General features: G+C 35.5%; 2 protein-coding genes and 1 long non-coding RNA gene across 5 annotated transcripts; 2 read left to right on the forward strand and 1 right to left on the reverse strand.

The window, feature by feature from the left end:
* Nucleotides 1-2374: 2374 nt before the first annotated feature.
* On the forward strand, nucleotides 2375-8176 carry LOC131527361 (claudin-18-like). Of its 3 annotated transcripts, XM_058756403.1 has the most exons (10): nucleotides 2375-2681; nucleotides 2780-2852; nucleotides 3135-3219; nucleotides 3457-3519; nucleotides 4124-4264; nucleotides 6120-6388; nucleotides 7002-7166; nucleotides 7301-7484; nucleotides 7582-7680; nucleotides 7807-8176. In XM_058756403.1, exons 6-10 carry the CDS (start codon nucleotides 6160-6162, stop codon nucleotides 7913-7915), a joined length of 786 nt encoding a protein of 261 aa, XP_058612386.1. In that variant the 5' UTR covers nucleotides 2375-2681; nucleotides 2780-2852; nucleotides 3135-3219; nucleotides 3457-3519; nucleotides 4124-4264; nucleotides 6120-6159; the 3' UTR covers nucleotides 7916-8176. The 3 variants fall into 3 exon arrangements, with proteins under 3 accessions (XP_058612386.1, XP_058612394.1, XP_058612401.1); XM_058756411.1 differs by lacking the exon at nucleotides 2780-2852; XM_058756418.1 differs by lacking the exons at nucleotides 2375-2681; nucleotides 2780-2852; nucleotides 3135-3219; nucleotides 3457-3519; nucleotides 4124-4264 and having other exon boundaries at nucleotides 5812-6388.
* A 272-nt stretch (nucleotides 8177-8448) lies between these two features.
* On the reverse strand, nucleotides 8449-9173 carry LOC131533167 (uncharacterized). The gene is made up of 3 exons (XR_009269060.1): nucleotides 9060-9173; nucleotides 8801-8931; nucleotides 8449-8725 (listed from the first exon to the last, which is right to left on the reverse strand). It is a non-coding gene; the product is annotated as an uncharacterized LOC131533167 (long non-coding RNA).
* Nucleotides 9174-18056: 8883 nt separating this feature from the next.
* On the forward strand, nucleotides 18057-20407 carry thap4 (THAP domain containing 4). Its single transcript, XM_058795711.1, has 5 exons — nucleotides 18057-18202; nucleotides 18389-18542; nucleotides 18643-18752; nucleotides 19598-19701; nucleotides 19834-20407. The coding sequence occupies exons 1-5, from the start codon at nucleotides 18178-18180 to the stop codon at nucleotides 19948-19950; spliced, it is 510 nt and encodes a 169-aa protein (XP_058651694.1). The 5' UTR covers nucleotides 18057-18177; the 3' UTR covers nucleotides 19951-20407.
* The last annotated feature ends 112 nt before the right edge of the window (nucleotides 20408-20519 follow it).

Consider the following 20519-nt stretch of genomic DNA (forward strand, 5'->3'; position numbering starts at 1 on the left):
TTGGCATGCATCTGGCACAGCTGGCATTCTTCCGGCACTGGCATACAGCTTGTGGGCCAAACATGGCCTGGGTTTGGCAGAGATGGTACCGGGTTTAAGACGGCACACAAGACATGGGACAGATGTCAAATGTAGTATTTGGCCCAGATGTCAAATATAGATATGTGGGCCACATAAGTATTGCCGATCTTGACCCATATTTAAAATCCATTTCAAATATTTTTGAGTAAAATGCCAATGTTTTCCTGTACAGAAAGGTAATATATTCACATATATGTGAAACACTGTTAAATATATTTTGAAAATATATTTTTAAAATGCATAAGGGTCATTCTACAGAAACGTCCACTTTTGGTATGGCAAAATGTCTTAAAAAAATTTTAATTTTTTTTTTACATTTAAACTTAAACCACATTATTAGATTACCTTTTGACTTTATGAATACATATAAATGACAGCTTAATTTTTTTTTTTAAAGTTTTTTTGTGCAATTATTTCAAGACCACATGTAGCATTTTTTTTGTCACTGGTGTTACCTTCTTTAGCAATATTAAAAGTTTTTATGAAATATTATTTCTAAAAAAAAAAAAAAATCAGCACATGTAGTCAGAGTTACAGAAAAATAATGAAAATGCAAGAAATAAGGAGATTATGTTTTATTTATTTAATGTGACAGACAAAAACAGTACAGTAACACAGTAACACCAGTGACAGTAACACCAGTGACACATAAGACCTGATATACTGATCGTCACTGGTGTTATCCATAAGGAAGGTAACACCAGTGACGGTAACACCAGTGACAATTTTCATGAAAAATGCATTTTACAAAATGTCTGCTGCAAGGTATCAAACCATATGTTGTCAATCATGGCATACTCACTAAATTAAGTAGTTTAATCCATTTGTATTATAGTTTTTTTTTACATTTCCCTAACAATAAATAGGTCACACCAGAGACATCAACTAAAAGCTTCATATGAAATCATGAGATAAATGAGAAAATTTATCATAACTGAAAAGAAACAGTGGACTAAACATGGGGCTTTTTTCATAGATGTTTAGAAAATAGGAAGGAAGAAGTTGAGTGATGTCATCAGTGTGATTTTTTATTCCAAAATAAAAGACTTTTGTTAAGCGGTAACATCAGTGACACAACTCCAGGGGACCACTATTTTCATTTTATATTTTATAATATTGTTTTGGCATTTTGTTTTATTATGCCATTTATATCATATATTTGATAGTTATGAATAGACTTTTGTATTTTAAATGGTAGAAAATCCTGTTTTTGCTCTCAAAATAAAGCACTTTCCCTCTGTACATGGCTGTGGGGACGAGCAGTTTTGTGGTACTTGGAATTCTATATAATTAATTAAAAAAAATATTGCCACATTGATGGCTCAGGAAGGTGTAATTGTTCAAATAACATATTGTTTCATTTTAAAATATAAAAAAAATTGTAACCCTAATGTGTATTTCAATTGTAATATTTCTTTAAAGTCTAGGGACAGAAAAGTAGACATTTCTGTAGAACATAAAGCTCATGTTGTGTGTTATTATGTGTTTACTTGTATGCAAAATTATATTCATGCCTCATATGATATTATATATTATACAGTATACTATAGAATAGTATATTCTGTTGTTATATATATATATATATATATATATATATATATATATATATATATTCATCTGCCATTCATTTGGCTCTGGCATACTGCATGTGGGCCAAACATGGCCTGGGTTTGGCAGAGGTGGTACCAGGTTTAAGACGGCACACAAGACATGGGCCAGATGTCAAATGTAGATATGTGGGCCACATAAGTATTGCTGATCTCGACCCACATTTGAAATCCATTTCAAATATTTTTGACTAAAATCCCAATGTTTTCCCGTACAGAAAGGTAATATATTCACATATATGTGAAACACTGTTAAATATATTGAAATGCATTCTGAAAATATATTTTTAAAATGCAGAACATAAAGCTCATATTGTGTGTTTAATTGTGTTTACATGTGAAATTATATTTATGCCTCATATGATATTATATGATATGATATTATATGTTATATTATAGAATAGTATATCCTGTTGTATTATTTATATACAACTGACTTCAAACAATGTTTTGCATTCACTGCTTTCATATTCTCATTCAATTTACAGTTTGATGTAGGCCTACTAAACAATACATGATGAAGTTTCAGGACATTTTATTTGACTTTTATGTACTATTTATGTAAATGCATAACTTTGATGTGTTTTAGGCCATGTTGGCCAATCAGAAGCCTGAAAAAGTTTCCAGTAGGCGGACATAACAGCGCAAGCTCCGACGTCACAAGCCAAAAACTGGTTTTGCTGTCTACACGATAACACTGCAACACTGCAGCCAGAGTTTTTGAAAATCTTCACCCTGGCAAGGCTTTTCAAAATGTTCGGTTTCAGTGACCAGTGCAGCGTTTGCGTGAGGACGAACGGCCAAACCGCATAGAAAAATCTGCGGTTTTGAAAATAACCGCGTTCGTGTGGACTGCCACTGAGCGCGCGCGTTGAGCATTCAAATCTCATTTAAACTGGAGCGGAGGAGGTTACCATGGTAACAGGGCGTCAACTCACTCAGCTGACAACAAGTAGCCAGAGGCTGTCTCTCTGCTGTTTTCACTGCTTTCAGGTAAGTTTAGTCCCTAAAGTTAGTTACACAAATAATACATACAACCGTTCCTGGCCCTTTCTTACATGTAATTGACACGTTTCTGTTGAACTTTACAGGAGTGGTTTAGTGTCTTCAAAAAGACCGATAGCATCACAACCATTAACTAGCTATAGAGGCTAACAATTAGAGGTAAGCTAACTTATAGATTTGAGCTCTTATTAATGAACGTTTGAGCTTTTAAGCACCTTTTATGTGTAGATGAGCGGCTTTGATAGTTTTGTAAATGTTTTGCTGATACTTTGTTGATAGATAAATGGAAGGCACTATAAGCTAATTAATTTAACCTAAAAGTCTGCACTGTGGGGGTCAATCGGTGACGTCACTTACATGAACTAATGGGCTGAAACTATTTCAAACACGTTTTGAACTTTCATTGCAAACAAATATTGATAAATTGTACTGTGATTTCAGGAGCGTCAGAAAAAAATACCTAAAACAGGGGAAGTTACAAGAAAATTTGTAATGGGAGCTGCTGACAGAGATACAGGAAACACAGGTGATCTGAGAAATCTTATTAAATAACTTTATATGAATTTTTCACAATATATTTAAACTATATCAAAATGCATCTGTAAAACCTAAAAATATTAATTCTGGTATCTTAAGATTTTTTGCATGTTTTGTATATTATTATTATTATTATTATTATTATTATTGCATTTCACCTCTGCTGTAGTTTGTTGGCTATGTGACACATTGTTCCTATTCTTCCATGCTGATGGCTGTGCTGCAGAGCTGGAGCGGAGCGGATCTCCTGTCAAAGAACATCTCCAAAGCGCCATGAACCATCTGACTAGTAAGTAAAACCTCAAACATTCAAAAGTTGATCAAATATTAAAAAAAAAAAAATCAAATATTTCCCAGACAGCAAGCAGTGTCGGCCCAGATCCGGCCCACATCTGGCCTGCTTGCATTTTGCGCGGGCCGGATCTGGGCCAACACTGTTGCTGTCTGGGTTCCTGTATGTCCAACAAGGCCATCTTGTTTAACTCTGCTCTGAGGACACTTCATACACAACAACCTACAGAGGGGTCAATCATAATTCAAAAAAAGACACAGATGATAATAAAGTTCTTTGAAATTAAAATTAATAACGGTAAGACAGAACCAGTACTGTGAACGCACCTCATTTCAAACTGTAACAGCCTGTATGCATATTATTTTCTAAACTTTAAATGTAGTGAAGTTTTTGTTCAAGCAGACTTTGTTGCTTGTGGAAACCTCACGCGAGCCTGAAAGATACTTAAAACTTAAAATATTATTTGCACTTTTAATGACTGTTCACCAAAGACTAAATTTCAGTCCAGCAGAATTTTCTGCACACTTCACTACCGAGGCCAAAATGAGCATTGTGAATGTAAGAGCCTCACACTACATTGTTTGTTTGAATTGTATTTCAGGGCAGTTCGTGAAGACCGATAACCTGGACAGAAGTCAGTTCAAGATCCAGCCTCCACACCAGACTTCTCACTCACAAGGATTGCTGTCTACTAGATATTATGTGTACTCTTCAGACTTCGGTTCATGCAGATATTATTCAGGTACATGAACACTTGAATATTGCTAAAATAGAGAAACTGTCTTATTTAAGAATTTTGTGTTAATTATGAACATTAAACAAATATATATATATATATATATATATATATATATATATATATATATATATATATATTTCTATTTCTTTTACTGTTTTTTTGTTTTTGTTTTCCAAAGCACCTAAAAGCCAATTCACACTGCCATACTCCAACAGGGTGAACACACTGACCAAGCAAAACAAATAGGCATTTTATTTTATTTTTATAGTTTTTGTGAAAGTGTGAACTGACCATAATGCTGTGTGTTAGGTGTGAGATTAATTCAACTTGGTTTGCTGATTAAAAATGATTAAATATTTGTTCAGAATATTGTCGTTGTTGTGACTATTCATCTGGGAGGGGTGTGTATCAAGTGGCTTGGTTATGGTTTTGTTGAGGCTGACATGTGGAACCCATCTGGTCCAGCATATAGGACCAGAATAGGGCCAGCTATGGTCATACAGGACCTCAGATCCCACATAGCAATTTTTCTCTGGCCCACACAATCCAGACCTGGTACACACTAGGACCATAAGTCATTGCGGTATGTGGGCCAGAGAAAAATTGCTATGTGGGATGCCGATGCGACCACGGGCATCAAACAAAGGTCTTCAGCCTTGTCCCTTACGCACAGAGATTTCTCCTGTTTCTCTGAATCTTTTGATAATGTCATGCACTGTAGGTGATGAGATTTGCAAAGCCTTTGCAATTTGACGTTGAGGAACGTTGTTTTTAAAATGTTCCACAATCTTTTTACGCACTCTTTCACAGATTGGAGAGACTCTGCCCATCTTTACTTCTGAGAGACTCTGCTTCTCTAAGACATCAGACCTGATGTCAGTTAATTAGTTGCTAGATTTTCTCCCAGCCGAATCTTATCAAACATTTCTTGCTTTTTCAGCCCTTTGTTGACCCCATGCCAACTTTTTTGAGATCTGTAGCAGGCATCAAATTTTAAATGAGCTCATTTAGTGGATAAAAGTGTAAAATTTCTCCGTTTAAATATTTATGTTCTCCTATTGTGGATAAAATATTGGCTCATGTGATTTGAAAGTCTTTTAGTTTTCATTTTATTCAAATTTAAAAAACATCCCAACATTTCCAGAATTCGGAATATATATATAGTTATATATATAGTTAATCTAACATTTCTAACTCTCTAAAGCGCTACACACACACACACATTCTACATATCCAAATGATTAACTACAATAAACAAGCTACAACTGCATGATATCATGCACAATCATAAAGGTGTTCTTTGTTTTTTATTCATAATTTATTAGATGATGTACAGTACTATACATCTTATCACATGCACCTTAATGCAATTAAATGCTATAACATTTTTGAATCCCTGCTCATTCCACAAGGACTCATGTTTTCTTGGCTTTCCTCACAAATGTCATCAATTACTCATTGTTAGCAGACTCTTTTCATTCTCTGCTGATTCTTCATGCATCAGTAATTGTCAATTATTAAGCAGAGGAGCAATCAGAGGTGAAGAAAAGGCAAAGACAAGACTTTGTCTCAAGTGAAATGTTTACTCATAAGTCAAAATGATCCAATAATTAGGTGTGCATTGTAAGGCCTGTCTCAACTGTTCTAAGATATTACACATCAAGTGAGTATCAGAGGGATGTTGCTTATGATGACGCCTTTTATTACTCCTTTTATATTTTTGTTGAAAGTAGGTGGAACTATGACAACTTAATGCTTATCAAGCATCATTTTATGAGTGTGCATGTGAGCCTTCACACTATAAAAAGCAGTGTCACCCTGTCCAGCCTCAGTCAACCTCAACACTTCTCACCACCAGCTTCACCAGATCCTAGACGAGAAACGAAGACAGAAGCAGAATGAGTACCACAGCACTACAGACCACAGGTTTTGTATCAGGAGCCATCGGTACGGTTGGAGTTCTTGCTGCCACGGCCATGAATGTCTGGTGCACCGAAGACCAGCAGGAGCACGAGGCAACCTCCGTCCACCATTATAAGAGCCTGTGGAAGGATTGTGAGGTGTCCGAGACTGGACTCGCCGAGTGTCAACCTCTCTACAGTGACCTCTCTACAGTGAGCTTCTCAAGTAGGTTAAAATAATACGATTTTCTGTGTACAAACCTAATAATGACAACCAAAATGACTAGTCTATTTCTGAACCTAAAATTTGAAATTTGTGCTGGTAATGATATTTCTCACTAAACATTTCTAACATTTCTAGTCTAAAAATAATGGTGTATAAAAAGTTTTTCCATGTCTCTCAGGAGGAGTTGTCAGCTGCTGAAGTCCATTTTTAAAGGCACAGTTCATCCAAAAATGAAAGTTCTGTCTCCATTTACTCACCATCATTGTATGGAACACAAAATATATTTAAAAAATGTTAGTAACAAAACAGTTTTAATTCCCATTGACTTCCATTATATTTTTTAACCACATAATCAAAGTCAATGGGAACCAAAATTTCTAAATATCTTCTTTTGTATTCCACATTAAAAAAAAAAAAAAAAAATCATGCAGGTTTGTAATGACATGAGAGTGAATAAATGACAGAATTTTCATTTTTGGGTGAACTATCACTTTAATAATAAGTTTATGAAATAAAGATGAAAGATGAAATAAAACAAAAAGCATTGATTCAAAAGCATTCATATTCTATATCTAATGTTCTGCTTTATTTTCTTTTCCCTGTATTTTTTCAGGAATCCTTCAGGCTGTAAGAGCTCTGATGATAATTGCGATTTTACTAGGTGTGATTGCAGTGTTCATCGGATTCTTCTGCCTAAAGTGCTTCAATATGAGAAGCATGGATCTACTGACCAAGGGCAAACTGGTGCTAAGCGCAGGGATTTTGTTTATCATTGCTGGTAAACAAAAGCTTATTATTACTCAGTAACTAAACTAAACCCCACTGATCTTTCAATATGTTTCTATTATGTTAACAAACTGTTATTGTTACAATAATTCCCAATATAATACACATCATCTTTGTTCTTTTCAGGCATTTTTGATATTTCTGGATCATCAGTGTATGCTGATCAAATGGTGCCTAGTTTCATGATGGAATACCCAGCCCAATACAATCAAAAGCAAGGAGAGAAGGGAGGAAACGACTGTGGAAATGGCATGGGCATGGGCTTGGGCGCTGGTATGGGCATGGGAGAAACTGATTCATTTGCTTCCAGGTAAGATGATAAAAAAAGATTTTTCTCTCACATATGATTCACAGGTGTCTGTATGGTGCTGAATCCTGTTATCTCTATCTTTGTTTTGAATGGTCAGGTACACATTTGGTCCTGCCCTCTATATTGCCTGGGTAGGTGGAGCTTTGTTACTTTTGGGAGGAATTTTGACATGCATCGCATTCAAAACAATGCAAACGTAAGTTTCACTCCAACACAGACCTTCTATCTATCTATCTATCTATCTATCTATCTATCTATCTAGATGTTCTGTGACACGTATTAGGTTGATGGGTTGTAAGCTAACTAGCATGTTCTATTTTAGCAACACTGATACGAGAGATGGCTATATTTACAATGCTACAGCCCAGCGCAGTGGAGCAGATGAAGACTGTCACCTCCAGAGAATGAGAGGAGAACAGCAACAAATTTAATCTTTTTTTTTTTTTCTTGTCAGTTATGTCAGACCTGTGTAATGCTTTGCACTGATGAACTGAAGTAATCTTTTTGAATGCTGAAGATAATTGCAGTTAAAGTGTGTTAAGTGATTTGTAGTGACTCTATTGAAATTACTCTTGATTGTATATGGGTGAACTGGCCAGATAAGGTGTGACACAGGGAGTGTCAAAGGTGCTTAAGATTCAGTAGCTATAATCATTGTAAATAATTTGCTGTTTAAAATTATAATAAACTTTTGCCACAACTATAATTGACATGATGCAGCTGATTTGCTTGGTCAAGCACAAAACTAGTGAGTCAAACTAATTGCTGATTTTCTATAAGGTTGATATATTTTTAAGACAGAAATAAACATCTTAAAGTGTATTACAGCTACGTAAATATCATATCATAGACTTGTATTTTTATATAAAGCTAATTAAAACTACTAACCCTAACCCAACGGCTAAAAGAACACTGTGGGGTAAAAAAAAAGACAGAGACAAAAACTTTTAGCATTAATTTTTGAAAATTTTGGTAGTCTTAAAAATCTAATTTCATGTAATATTTACAGAGCAATTTTCCAATATTTCTAAAATATTACATCTCAACATATAGTTCATTCTTTTCAAAATTGACAGAAAGCTCTTTGTCAACATGTCATCCACATTCAGTGTTAAACCAAGAACGTCCTTACACAACGTAGTGTTAAATGTGTCAGGAATCCTTTAGAGAAACTCTAAAAAAGGCCATCGAACATCCCCAGAAAAACACTGGTCTCATTGCAGATGTCCTTCGTGTGATCCCTGTAATTATTAAACAATGTTAACACACAGTAAATCTGTAATATGATAATTAAAGTTCATTATTTCTTAAAATACCTGCTAACAGGTGTGTTTTCCTTCAAAGCTGCATCTGTCCATGTGATAAAATCAAATCTTCTTTGGACTGAATGTGTTTTGGCTTGACTCTGGTTTGAAAGGGACTTCATACTAATTTCTGAGCACACTGCCTGTGAGATGATTAATAAAACCAAACACAATTACTGCAATCTTTTCTAGTACATATAATATACTTGGTACCATATTCTTCTTGAACAATTTGGGGGAAATGTTATAAAAAGTAATTATGTATGCTTACAGTTTGAGAGTAACAGCCATTGGTTGGATCCTGAAAAATAAATATATAGGCTAGCCGAAATAAACACATACATAAATAAATGTATGAAAAAATTAATCATATATATATATATATGCCCCTGCGTTACCGCATTAAATTGCGTACATATTATACTTAAAATACAGTACATATTGTCAAAATTAGCGCGTTAACGCAGGCGATTATTTTTTTCAGTTTAACGCGTTAAAATTTAAGGCGGTAACGCAGGGGCAGAGCCTATTGGCCACCCCACTCATAACTGCTGTTTCTGTCTGTTTTTTCTTGACAAGAAGTGCATTTATTCAGTCGCAGAACGTCTTTACGAGCACATCAATCCGGAGACGTTTCAGACGCGCGCTCCAACTTCATTTCAGCGGCAGGCGCGAGTCAATAGCGCGGTAACCGGCGCGCGCTGTAGCCTGTATCAATTCATATCAAAGCGCGAAATAAACTATACGTGCATTCAATGTCGTGGTCAGTTAAGGCATGAAGTTACCAAAAAGGCGATTAAAGCTGCCTTAAAACTGTGCTTGCATGTAATATGTTATATTAAGTTACATTAAGAACATCTGAAATGGTTTTCAAAACTGTCCTGGAGCATCCCAGCACTGTCTCCCTCATCTAACACACCCGATTCAACTCGTCAGCTCATTAGAGACTGAAATGGGTCAGAAAAGGTGATGAGAGTTGAAAAAAAAAAAAATTAATCGCGATTAAACGCATCCAAAATAAAAGAAAAATATATATGTGTATACTGTGTATATTTATTGTGTATACATAAACACAAACACATGCATGTATATATTTAAGAAAAATATGTTATGTTTATATAATAAATATATTTATATATTATATAAAACATAAGAATATGAATATATAAATGTATAAACATGTAAATATTTTCAAAATATATACTATATGTGTGTGTATTTATATATATATAATAAATATGCAAAGTACACATACATATATAAAGTAAACAAAAACTTTTATTTTGGATGCGATTAATCATTGGACAGCAGCACTAATATATATTATTATTATTATTAAACTTTATTTCCAGACTCAAGGTCCATTAGCAAGAAACAGACAATACAAACCAAAACAGTACACATTAAAAAAAAGACAGTTATGCCAATAATTCCTCATAGAGGACTGATATTGCACTTCTGTAAGCCATTTGTCAACAACATTATAATATTATTATGTGAATTGCCCAGCCGACAAATAAATGTATACATCAAATTTCTCATTAAAGCAGGGAATGATTGTACTCTTGCCTTACAGAACAAATCACTTGCACTGCACCATCTTGGTTTTTTCAGCAGGATCCTCATACAGTCATTGTACGCAATCTGAAGCTTACATAGGCTCTCTTTCTTAAACTTAACCCACAAAGGAGCAGTATAAAAAGAAGTACAATATGCTCTAAAAAGGTTTATCTTTACCTGATCTGAACACATATAAAATTTTCTTACCAACATATTTGCTTGAGCATATAACTTACGAAGCTGACTATACATATCATCGTCATCACTCATTTCATTATTAATGCTATGACCTAAATATTTTACTGTAGTACATACATTTAAAACTTGCCCTGATAAATAAAAATCCGGGAAATTCAAATCTCTATGTTCTTTGGTTCTACATATCATGGCAACACTCTTTTTTGTGTTTTATTGCACATCATACCTAATCCCATAATCAGAACATATATTAAGCAACTGTTGAAAACCAGCACTACTTGAGGAAAAAACAACTATCATCAGCATACATATAGTGATTGACTGTGGTATTACCAAGCATACATCCAGTCCTACAATCACTTAGTTCTTCTGACAATTCATTCATATAGACATTAAAAAGAGCTGAATATATATATATATATATATATATACACACACACACACACACACAATACACACTTCCCCTTATGCATTCATAATTCCTTCTTTAATAATGCATTCGTTAAATAACTTTTAAGCTAAATTGTTGATTACAAATACAATTAATGGACATGTTATGCCTATGACAGCTTTTGTTGTAAATAATCTGTCAGCACCAAGGACAGAGTTCACTTAATAGAGTGTCCTCCTCGCACTGTAAATTCAAGTGTGTGTGGGTGTGGGTGTGCCCGCGCGCGTGTGTTTTTGTGACAAATGAGGACATAAATTTGTATAATGACAATGACAGGTATTACAAGGAGAAGGTGACTTTTCAGGACATTTCCCCATGTCCCCACTTTTCAAAACGCTTATAAATCACACAGAATGGAGTGTACTGAAAATCTGAAATAGCACAAAGTTTCCTGTAAGGGGTAGGTTTAGGTGTATAGGGTTGGTGTAGGGCAATAGCACATAGGCTACAGTTTGTACAGTATAAAAACCATTACGCCTATGGGATGTCCCCACTTTTCACAAAAACAAATGTTTGTGTGTGTGTGTGTGTGTGTGTGTGTGTGGCGTTTTTGTGAAAAGTCAGGACATAGATTTGTACAATGACAAAGGTATGACATAGGTATTACAAGGTGAAGGTGACTTTTCAGGACATTGACCCATGTCCCCACTTTTCAAAACGCTTATAAATCATACAGAGTGAGGTTTTTGGGGGGGAAAGTTGAAATGCACAGTCTCCTGTAAGGGGTAGGTTTAGGTGTAGGGTTGGTGTAGGGCAATAGCACATAGGCTACAGTTTGTACAGTATAAAACCATTACGCCTATGGGATGTCCCCACTTTTCACAAAAACAAATGTTTGTGTGTGTGTGTGTGTGTGTGTGTGTGTGCGTTTTTGTGAAAAGTCAGGACATAGATTTGTACAATGACAAAGGTATGACATAGGTATTACAAGGTGAAGGTGACTTTTCAGGACATTGACCCATGTCCCCACTTTTCAAAACGCTTATAAATCATACAGAGTGAGGTTTTTGGGGGGGAAAGTTGAAATGCACAGTCTCCTGTAAGGGGTAGGTTTAGGTGTAGGGTTGGTGTAGGGCAATAGCACATACAGTAAGTACAGTATAAAGACCATTAGGCCTATGGGATGTCCCCACTTTTCACAAAAACGAACGTGTGTGTGTGTGTGTGACGTAACGTTCTTAAATAAACGTTCTTGGAACGTCTTTAGGACATCATTTTTACTTGATGAATGTTCTTATAATGCTGATTGAAAACGTTCTTAGAACAATGTTCTTGGAACGACTTTAGGACGTTATTTGTACTTAATGAACGTTCTCATAATGTTGAGAGAAAACATTTTTAGAACAACATTCTTAGAACGTTATTGTAATGTAATATAATTTCTAAATTAATAATTAATTGCTAAATGTTATTATGTTATTATCAAAACATTCTGAGAACAGTATTCATGTCCTTATGATTTCAGGCTACTTTATTAACATTACCATAATGTTGGGAGAAACATCTTTAGAAAAAAAAAAAAAACTTGAATAGAACAGAATATGATAGAAAAATAAAATGTATTTAAATATGAAACTACAACCTCGATTAGGATGTGGCAAAGTCACTGAATCTTTTATAATTATATACTTTATCATTATTAATTATATATCTTTTATAACTTTTTGAAGTCATAGGCCTATAGTGAAATGTCATACACTGTAAATCAGTGGCATTTGCTAAATTAAATTAGTTAATTTAACAAAAAAAGTTATTTCAACTCAATATACGTGATGTGAACTCAAAATCTAATTAGGTTAAGGGGAACTCAATCTAAATAAGTATAAATTAATTTAATCTACCATATGGTTATTATGTCTAAATGGCTGACCACAAAATATTTTAAATGCAGACAGTTTCCTGTAAGGGGTAGGTTTAGGTGTAGGGTTGGTGTAGGGCAATAGCACATACAGTTTGTACAGTATAAAAACCATTACGCCTATGGAGAGTCCCCGCAAACCACTAAAACAAACGTGTGTGTGTGTGTGTGTGTGTGTTTGAGAGAGCGGCTTACCTAAACTTTTATAGGCAGCTTTAAAGTCATTTTAATTTAATTGAGTCTCTCTTTCTGCAGAAATCACTCTTTCTGGTGTCATTGTAACTGTATTATGTCGCTCACGCGCTGATTGGGCACGAGGTGATGATGTGTCAGAGCGCGCACTCCTCGCTGCAAAGCTTTCTTTGAAACTCTCAGAGATTTGAAACAAACGTCTCACAAACCAAGCTTCAGTTTCAGAGACAAAACAAATAATTCTGCCTTTTAAACACCGCTGCACATCTCACCTCATCAGAGGGGGAACCCTCTCTTTCCACAGATGATTTCAATATAAATTCAGGTGTTATAGAAACTTTTTTTTTTAAATTCCCCTTCATTCAGCTGCGTCTATGCAACATCCTTTCATGGAGCCGAGCCAGTCAACTGTTAGCACTGCTACCACTGCTTTTCAACATGACTTTTTCAACAACTTGCTTTAACCCCGGGCTCGTTGGCTTTCTCTTCTGCTTTTGGTTATCAGAGTGGACACCGGTCCTTCGGGAGTCTGGGATGCTCGGGTCAGTACGCGCACACTCACCTGTCACCTGCAAACCCCGGATACCTGCTGCCCTGTAACTGTTCGCCCTGGTCTTCTTCCAGTCTCACACCTCCACTTGCCTATATAGTGTTTCCAGGTATGAGCAAGACTGCGATCAGCTCTACAGCGCTGTGACTCAGTCATTAAAATGTCAATAGCATCTCGGAAAGTTTTTTTTAAAGAGAGAAACTTTTCTCTTTTTTGGTATTTTCTCAGTTCAAGTTCAGCTTGAATAAATGTTGATTAAAACATGTTTAACTATTATTATTAATAATAATTTGATTTGTTTGTTTGTATGTAGGCTATGTAGGCTACGGGATATTTGTTTTCACATTGATTTATAAAGCTCATTCGCTATTATTGTAATAATGATAAAAGTTACTGCTCAGAGCTAAAAAGATGAAGTTTAATAATCAAATGCCAGACACAGTGATGCTAGTCTTTGAATATTGACATTTTATCTTTACTTGAAAATTTGTATATAAATGAATGGAGCGAATAACTCGTTCATATACATTTTCTACATGCTTAATTGCCAAAACAACAACAACAACACACACACACACACACACACACACGGAGTTACTATACTTTAATATGACCTGCTGATTTGTAAAAGTGTTCAGTCTCTTTTTAGTAACTACAGCATGCGCATTTCAAATAAAACACTTGTTTATTCAAAATAAACTGTCAACTTACTGTATAGTCCTACACAATATTTTATTATACAACATAACCGACATTTTTACTTTCAGTTCATTTGACCTAACTAAAAAGTAGCAGTATTTGACCTTTGATAATTGCTAGTTATTGACATTAGTCTTATGATTCATCCACAGGCTGTTATATGAATCATCCCTTGACGCATTCAAAAGCTGTGACTGAAATCCTTTAGGCAAAAAACACTGTATCATTAACTTTTCAATTGACCTATCGGTAAGCCCCGCCCCCCTTAGTTAGTGTTGCTCCCTCATACAAACAAACGGAGTTGCTCACTGTCTTACAATGACAACTGCAGTGTGAAACCCTTGTCGTCCCACGATGTTTTTGCACAATTTTGGACACAGAAAGCCTCCAAATGGCAATTAAATATTCCATGGAGGGATTTATAAAATATTTAAAAATAAATACGGTGGGTAACTGGAAGCGAGGGTTTACAGATCACAATGCAAGCGGGAGAAGTCCCATATTACGGTCGATCACGATCGCGGATGACAACATGCAGGATCAACACTGTTCATGTATCGCAGGGTACGATTAAATTAATGTATATTTAACCAATTTAACATGGGAGACACTGAAATGTAGACCTTCGTTTGTGTTTTTGACCTACTGTAACTACAAGACGCGAGAACAGTAACGTTATGCTATTTAGGTTTGTTCGTTAGCATGGACTCACTAACTTTAACTTTAGATAGTTTTAGCCAGAGATACCTTTAAAGTTCTGCTTGAGCAGATGAAAATTGTAACTTAATGAGTGTATGACAACCAGAAAATGAACGTTTTTGTCTTCATTTATATTGGGGTTGAATACTTAGGGACATTTTACTCTGTTTTGTTTGGAGTCAGGAAATGTAATAAAATAAATTATATTGCCCATCCTCTCAGGATACCTGGAATCAGTGTTACAAGTAACCCAGGCACATCATTTTTCCATTTTTGAAGCATAAACCCCATAAAACCGATGCGAGCTTCGGATCTTCCATCTCTATGGCGCTGAAAACCTAATGTCCGAGTTCCGCTCCCCGTGCAACTGATAATCGACTGCCATTGGCTCATCTGCGTTCGAGGGAAGGGGCTTACCGATAGGTCAATTCAGCACCTGGACTTCTACTACGAAGCCATGCTGTTGTAATAGCTGCAGTATGTGGTTTTGCATTGTCCTGCTGAAATACGCAAGGCCTTCCCTGAAATATACGTCATCTGGAGGGGAGCATATGTTGCTCTAAAACCTTTATATACACCTTTCAGCATTCATAGTGCCTTCCAAAACATGCAAGCTGCCCATACCACATGCACTTATGCACCCCCATACCATCAGAGATGCTGGCTTTTGAACTGAACGCTGATAACACGCTGGAAGGTATCCCTCCTCTTTAGCCCGGAGGACACGACGTCCATGATTTCCAACAAGAATGTCACATTTGGACTCAGAGTAGAAGAAAAGCTCAATGCACCAAAATATTGAGAGCCTTAATGAAAACCCAGTCAAAAGCATTCAGAACCTCAGACTGGGCAGAAGATTCACATTCCAACAGGACAATGACCCTAAGCACACAGCAAGAGTGGCTTATGGACAACTCTGTGAATGTCCTTGAGTGGCCCAGCCACAGCCTGGGCTTGAACCCAATCAAATATTTCTAGAGAAACCTGAAAATACGCATCTGCCCCCATCCAACCTGACAGAGCCTGAGAGGTGAAGAGGTGAGGTGAAGAATGGCAGATAATTGCCAAATGATGATGTGCAAAGCTTGTCGTATCATACTCAAAAAGACTTGAGGCTGTAAAGCTGCTTCAGCTAAGTACTGAGTTAAGGGTATGAACACTTTAAAGGTGCTGTATGTAGGATTGACACCTAGCGGTTGAACTAGGTATTGCAGTCCAAATTCAAAATATTGGAGACGGTTTTTTCTCCCGGCCCCTCCTCCTCAGACTTTGATGCACACACAGGTTGCCAGATTAATGACACCAACAGAACGAGCGCACATGCCAATGAATGAAATTAAATAAGCTGTGTTTTCCGCCAACTGGCAACCCTTGGTGCCGAAATACAATTGGGTAAACTGGCAGTGGGCGGGTTTCACAAACCATAACAAACACAGACATTCCAGGCAGAGTCCTGCACGGGTCCTGTTTGACAAACCCGCACCCGCAGTAGTTAACCGAATACCCGACCCGTTATCCGACAGCAACACTAATTTAATTCCGAACCCGACCCGACCCGTTTGACATAAAAACCGCGACCCGAACCGCACCCGCATTAAATCTACATAAGGCAGACAAAACACCTTTATTTTATTTTTAATGTAACAAGCAATTAACAAGTCATTCTGAGTTAATGCGTTAATATTTTAATAATAAATAATAATACATTTAATAATAACATTTAACACACGCAGCCCAACAAGTTAACAGAGAGAGAGAAAGCACCATTCAACGTGTAAACAATATAAAACTATTGCGGACTAAAGCTTTTATTCAAACTGTGAATAGATTAACTACAGAAAAGCGAGCAAAGAGCGCTCCCTTTAATGTAATCACTAGATTTACAGCTGTCAATCAATGTCAATACAGCTGTCGATTGGCTACAGTGCTCAGTGTTTGCAAATCCCGCTGTAGAAGCCCGGTCTTCAGACAGAGCGCGCGAACACAAGCACGGGACAATTTGAAAGGAGCTGCCTATCAGCCTATCGCGGAATGCAGAATAACTGACTGTAGAATTGTTTTTCAGATAAACAAGTATGTTAACTTAGCATGTTTATTAAATATCTGCAAACATATTATGGTATTTTTATGCTTTAGTAGAGTCAAAATCCTACATACAGCACCTTTAAATTCAATTCAATTATTGAAAATAAAAAACTGAAATAAGTTATTTGATTTTATAGGCACTGTTTTTTTTTTTCAGCTTTATTGAAATTAAATGTTTAACTATATGGATCATAAAATCATTCTGCAATTATATATTGAAGTAAAATTATATCAAATTACAATGTAAATATTACAATGTTTTTAAATTGTGTCTGTTGTATTGGATTCCCACAGTTTGACAATAAAAAATGTACAATGAATAGCTGTACAATGAACTTGTTGCTGTGTTGTTACGTAGGTAATATTTGTTTTATTAAAAACAACACTTCAGCAGCTTTATTTTCTTTTTCTTTTGTTTAATATTATGTTTTTATTTTTATGGGTGTCGTTACGTCTGTGTTCAAAAATAAAAGTAAAAATAGGCTTTTATAAAAGTAAAAAGTAAAGTAAATTCACGGAAAATAAACTGTAGCATTTTGTTTCAGTTCTCTCTGTGTGTATTTTTATGTTTTAGTCAATGTAATGACGCAAGTATTTAATTAATCCATATACTCTAGTCCTACTCAGATCCCGAAAACATAAAAAGTCAACAGCAGCCTTCAGGGTTAGCCTACAAATTAATGTCATGCTCTATTTATTTGGGTTTTCATTCACAAAATCATTATTATTAACCATTTCAGCTATTTGCAGACGAGTGTATTAATTTTTGCGTTAACTTGATATAATACCTAAATATACATTTATATACATTATATATATATATATATATATATATATATATATATATATATATGAGCTAGCCTACGGTAAAAGGCATAGTGGAGCAAAAGTGTTCTAATCTTCGTTCTTCAGTTTTCCCGCGTCAAGTGTATAGTTAGAGCGCCTAATAACTACATCTCCCAGAATTCCTAGTGTCTAATCAGGAAGTAGACACGCACTGTAATGGCAAATAGATAGTAGTTCAACCGCAGTGCGAAATAAATTTAGTGTCACCTAAACTGATAAAATTCGTGGTTACTTGAAATTATTCAAGCGGAATGTCATGCCCATTCAATCACTCTGGTAGGAAAATATGATGATTCTATTTAAATTCATAAACACCTTTGTTTTATTTCTAATGGCTTATTATTTCCGAGCTGTAGTCTGTAGGTCAAACGTCAAATGTATTACCATTAAAATGAAATGTGCATTTAATAAACAGCAGGTGCATCACGAACACTTATTTCCCTGCCCTCCGTGTTTCCACAGCGGAGCTGAACCCCGCAGTGCTGCCGCTGGACTGGCTACTGGGAACCTGGCAGTCCGATGAGCCAGGAGAGGGATCCTTCCCCTCCATCACGCCTTTTCGCTACACAGAGAGTCTTCATTTCTCACATGTAGGACAGCCCGTGATCAATTTTATGTAAGTAACAAAACAACCCAGAGGCTTTTTTTTGTTTGTTTACTTTAAGCCATGTTCTGACCTACAGGCAGACAGTCAGAAATTATTTAATTTATTTCAGGTTTAATGCATTTCACGCTGAGAGCAAAAAGCCACTTCACAGGGAGTGTGGATTCATCAGGATTCAGCCAGGCACCAACAGGGTGGCCTTTATCATCGCACAGAACTCAGGTGTTTGATTTGTTTTTTTAAAAAACCGTTTCTTATGTAATCAGATTCCAGAAATTAAGTGCTTGTAATTGAGTTGTTACTTAAAATACTCATCATCAGACTACAGCTACTTTTTATTGATTAAATGATTACATATTATTTACACAATGGCAGAACACTATTCATAATCGATTCTCTGTTAATGGTCACATGACATGCTTACAGACAAATAAAATATTTAATTTTATTGATCAAGTGTTTTTATTTATTTATTTACATTTTATGAATATGTTACATCTGTTAATTTATATTAATGATTAGCTTTTCATTAACTCATGAACCCTCTTCTTTTCCTGCACAACATCCAGTTTAGGGTCCATTTTCTTTCTTTATAATTTCATTATACTGAAAGATCATGTGACTGTAGTAATGATGCTAAAAATTCAGCTTTGAAACCATAGGAATAAATTTGCTGTGTTTCGGATCAAATAAATGCAGGCTTGGTGAGCAGAAGAGAATTCTTTTAAAAAAACATTAAAATTCTTCCTGTCCAAAATCTTTTGACTGGTAGTGTATATAACTATATAATTGTATATGATTAGTTTCTAGTTTTTCTTAATATATACATTATAATACAATGAATTTTCTGATATGAATAATCCTATTCGAGAGGATTCTTAAAGTAATCAAAAAGTAGTTAAAGAGTACATTACCTAAAATGTGTAATCTAATAGATTACGTTACTAACTACAATTGTGGCAATGTCATTTGTAATCATTAACAAACTACAAATTTGAAAGTAATCTACCCAGCACTGTCTATACTACCATGTATTTTTAAAAATCAGCTGTTTCTACCTCTTCCAGGTCTTGTGGAGATTGAGGAGGGGGAACTCACTGGACAGCAGCTGACTCTGCACAGTACTGCCCTGGCTAGAACATCTTTTGCCAAGCAGCCTTACGTTCAACAGGTCTCATAACACAAAATGTGCACCTTGTCAGATTAATGAAACAATAAGCTAAAGAAAATATGTCTTCAATATTGCTGGACTGGCATAAAATTTAGAATAAATGTTCCACTAATCATTTAGATTTGTGTTCAGATCTCCAGGCACATCCAGTTGAAGCCGGATGGAAGGCTGGAACAGACGATCTCTATGGCACTGGAAGGACAGCCTCTGACGCAGCATTTGCACATCACTTACCACAGGACTGATTAACTGGCTGTCATGTGGGAGGAAGATGTGTTGGTAAAAAGCACTTGTACTAATGTCCTCATCTGACACAAAATATTGATGGTTTATATATAGCAACCTGTGGGTGATGGTAATATATCTGTGAGTAAGAATGTTATCTAAAGTAATAGATGTGGCCTGTCTTCCCAACAAAACAAGCTTTGCAAATATTGTTACAATATATAAATGGGTCATTTTGTATAATGTAGAGCAACTACAATAAAAATGTGAAATTGTTCATGGCAAACTCTGTCTTTGAAGAAAATGCTGTTCATTTTCTTAAATCCGTTTTCTTGCGATTAAGTTTGCAAATTAAATTATAATTGAAATACCACCAGATTATTTGTTTTCTCCAATCACAACTCAAGAAGCTTTTAGTGTTTATGTTTAATGGCATTTCATTGGGTATACATTAATTCACTAATAGAAACAAAGCTCCCTACCTTTTGTTGAATTCATTGATGTGGCTTTTTTAGTAATCATGAAAAAAAAAAGGAAAATATATATTTTTAAATTGTTTAATAGAGATTGCACTCAAAATTATGGACTTATAA

This window comes from Onychostoma macrolepis, chromosome 02 (assembly GCF_012432095.1).
Source record: "Onychostoma macrolepis isolate SWU-2019 chromosome 02, ASM1243209v1, whole genome shotgun sequence".
NCBI classification, from domain to species: domain Eukaryota; kingdom Metazoa; phylum Chordata; class Actinopteri; order Cypriniformes; family Cyprinidae; genus Onychostoma; species Onychostoma macrolepis.

Excerpts from the sequence above, each read along its gene's own strand:
- LOC131527361 (XM_058756403.1), top strand. The coding sequence starts at position 6,160 with ATGAGTACCACAGCACTACAGACCACAGGTTTTGTATCAGGAGCCATC. Across the intron at positions 7,167-7,300 it reads GATTTTGTTTATCATTGCTG|GCATTTTTGATATTTCTGGA; the intron begins GTAAACAAAAGC and ends TGTTCTTTTCAG. Across the intron at positions 7,681-7,806 it reads GCATTCAAAACAATGCAAAC|CAACACTGATACGAGAGATG; the intron begins GTAAGTTTCACT and ends GTTCTATTTTAG.
- thap4 (XM_058795711.1), top strand. The coding sequence starts at position 18,178 with ATGTCATGCCCATTCAATCACTCTG. Across the intron at positions 18,203-18,388 it reads ATGCCCATTCAATCACTCTG|CGGAGCTGAACCCCGCAGTG; the intron begins GTAGGAAAATAT and ends GTGTTTCCACAG. Across the intron at positions 19,702-19,833 it reads AGCAGCCTTACGTTCAACAG|ATCTCCAGGCACATCCAGTT; the intron begins GTCTCATAACAC and ends ATTTGTGTTCAG.